The sequence below is a fragment of the Cyprinus carpio genome, chromosome A18 (assembly GCF_018340385.1).
Source record: "Cyprinus carpio isolate SPL01 chromosome A18, ASM1834038v1, whole genome shotgun sequence".
NCBI lineage: Eukaryota > Metazoa > Chordata > Actinopteri > Cypriniformes > Cyprinidae > Cyprinus > Cyprinus carpio.
In genome coordinates this window covers 10,063,178-10,066,016 of record NC_056589.1, presented here as the reverse complement: position 1 = coordinate 10,066,016, position 2,839 = coordinate 10,063,178, and the positions used below count along the sequence as shown (strand labels likewise).

The window sequence follows — 2,839 nt, the reverse complement described above, 5'->3', positions numbered from 1 at the left end:
CCGTTCACACTGCTTCACTGGGACGCGCCATTACCTGGACACCTCCAAGCGGAGTGGGTGAGATGGAAGTCCTCCCTTCAATGCCTTCAAGACATACAGATCCCCCGCTGCTACACATCTCTCTCCACCTCTGCAGCAAGCACGAGAGAGTTGTGTGTGTTTGCGCGATGCTTCAACCAAAGCAATCGCAGCGGTTGCCTACTTGAAGGTGACCGATGAAAATGGATGCTCTGAAGTCGGATTCGTGCTTGGCAAAGCAAAGTTGGCACCAGTGAAGGAGACTACAATCCCCAGACTCGAACTCTGTGCTGCAGTCCTTGCGGTTGAGATAGCTGAGACTGTTGTGAGTAGCATGGACTCGCACATGAACTCTGTCACTTTCTATTCTGACAGCAAAGTTGTGTTAGGTTATATTAACAATAAGCAGAGAAGATTTTATGTTTATGTAAGCAACAGGGCCCAACGCATCAGACAAGCAACGTCACCCCAACAGTGGAAGTATGTTCCCTCAGAGCTCAACCCGGCCGACCATGGCTCCAGATCCGTTACTGCTGCATCATTGAGAGACACCAACTGGCTGACCGGACCCCGCCTTCTTGTCTGGTAAGCCTCCAGCTGATCATCAGTCACTGTTTGATCTAGTTGACCCAGAATTAGACTCTGAGATCAGACCTCAGGTCGCAACGCTAGTCACTGAAATCACACAGCCCAGCTTAGGAACTGAACGCTTCGAGCGCTTCTCAAGTGGACTTCTGTGTTAAGAGCACTTGCGGTCCTGATTCACATAGCCCAGTGTTTCAGACAAACGGACAAAGACAAAACTTGCAGAGGGTGGCATACCTGTAAGAAAGCAATCACGCCAGAGAACCTGGAAAAAGCAAAGAAACTACTGATCAAGAACATGCAGCAGGAAAGATATCCTAGTGAATTCAGTAACATTCAGAGTAAGTCAGACATTCCAAAACAGAGCAACATTGCAAAGCTGTGCCCAGTGGCTGACAGCTTTGGACTTCTCAGAGTAGGTGGACGCATCACTCAGTCTGGCCTTGAGATAAACCGCACCAATCCCCTCATCATCCCAGTTCAGCACCACCTAACGACTCTCCTTGTGCGACACCATCACGAGCAGGTAAAACACCAGGGCAGACACTTTACAGAGGGGGCCATCAGGGACGCTGGACTGTGGCTGGTGGGCGGAAAGAGATGTATCAGAGGTACTCTGTCCCAATGTGTCACCTGCAGGAGACTGCGTGGCAAGCAAGAACATCAGCTGATGGCAGATCTGCCTGCAGACCGGCTACAAGTTGCCCCACCGTTCACTTACGTCGGCTTGGACGTGTTCGGCCCATGGGAGGTTATCAGCCGTCGGACGAGAGGTGGACAAGCAAACAGCAAAAGGTGGGCAGTAATGTTCACCTGTCTGTGTGTGCGTGCTGTACACATTGAAGTGATAGAGACACTGAGTGCATCTAGTTTCATAAATGCTCTACGGAGATTTTTCTCCATCAGAGGCCCTGCCGCACAGATTAGGTCTGACAGAGGCACTAACTTTACTGGTGCTTCAAAAGAATTGAATCTGGAAGATGACGCAGACATGCAACGTTACCTACAAGACCAACAATGCACATGGATTTTCAATCCCCCGCACGCCTCCCATATGGGAGGTGCCTGGGAGCGACTTATCGGGGTGGCCCGTCGCATCCTAGACTCCATGTTCCTGCAGCAACGCTTCTCTTCATTGACACACGAGGTCCTCGTCACACTCATGGCAGAGGTGTGTGCAATTATGAATGCGAGACCCCTACTGCCTGTGTCAACTGACCCCGAGAACCCTCTCATACTCACCCCCTCCATGCTTCTGACACAAAGGACAGGAGCCCCATCGTCGCCTCCACCTGACTTTGGCAAGGCAGAGATCATCCGTCACCAATGGAAGCTGGTACAACATCTCGCAGAGACATTTTGGCACAAATGGCAACGTGAATACCTGAGCACCCTGCAAAGTCGTGCCAGGTGGCAGGACAAAAGGCCTAACTTGCAAGAAGGAGACGTCATCTTGATGAAAGACAATGCAGCACCAAGGAACCACTGGCCAATGGCAGTGGTCATCAAAACTTTTCCCAGCAGAGATAATGTTGTCAGGACTGTAGATATCAGAGTGATTCGTCACAGCACTCCTAAAGTGTTTAAGAGACCTGTAACTGAACTTGTCTTACTTTTCTCCCCCTAAACAGGATGTTACTTGTGATTAAGTAAAGTGTGTGCATTTAAAAGGTAATAGATGTGCTATCACTAAAACAACAGAAAACTAGTGTGTTGGTCTTAATGATCATTCATTCATTTTGTGTTTCTTTAGTTATTTGCAGTGCGTTGACGCCATCTACTGAACACTTGTGGTAACGGCAGGTTTGGTGTACAGTTTCTATTTCCTGTTGTATTCTCATTTGTATTCTCGTTTGGAACGAGATTAGTGTTCGGTTAGTTCACAACTTTTCCAGAGCGAGTTGTTCTCTGTGTTGTGTAAATTCTGCTGTCAAGTTTCTTCAAACTCCGCTCAGTTGTGTTTCCCTTTGCCGGTGAGTAACACTGTGTGTAATATTAGGGGTTTTATATTAGTCATTTTCTTAAGATGTGTAGGAAGAAAATTTAACGTGTTGTCACGAAGTGTAGATTCCTCTGTTTCCCATGTAATGGCGGCTCATGCTTAGTAGAAAACGATGTATGTGTTGCATTTGGTTTTGGAAATGATTGAAGAAGGCAATTTGAGTTAATAGGTATTTTTATTTGTTTTACAGTTTTACAGCTTGTTTTTGCACTGCTGTGTGTAAAATAAAGGAGA

At 47.4% G+C, this 2,839-nt stretch overlaps 1 protein-coding gene across 1 annotated transcript; it reads left to right on the top strand.

Annotated features, from left to right (window-relative positions):
* The first annotated feature begins 570 nt into the window (after positions 1–570).
* On the top strand, positions 571–2,230 carry LOC109046381. The gene has a single exon (XM_042774719.1). It carries the CDS (start codon positions 902–904, stop codon positions 2,228–2,230), a length of 1,329 nt encoding a protein of 442 aa, XP_042630653.1. The 5' UTR covers positions 571–901.
* Positions 2,231–2,839: the final 609 nt, after the last annotated feature.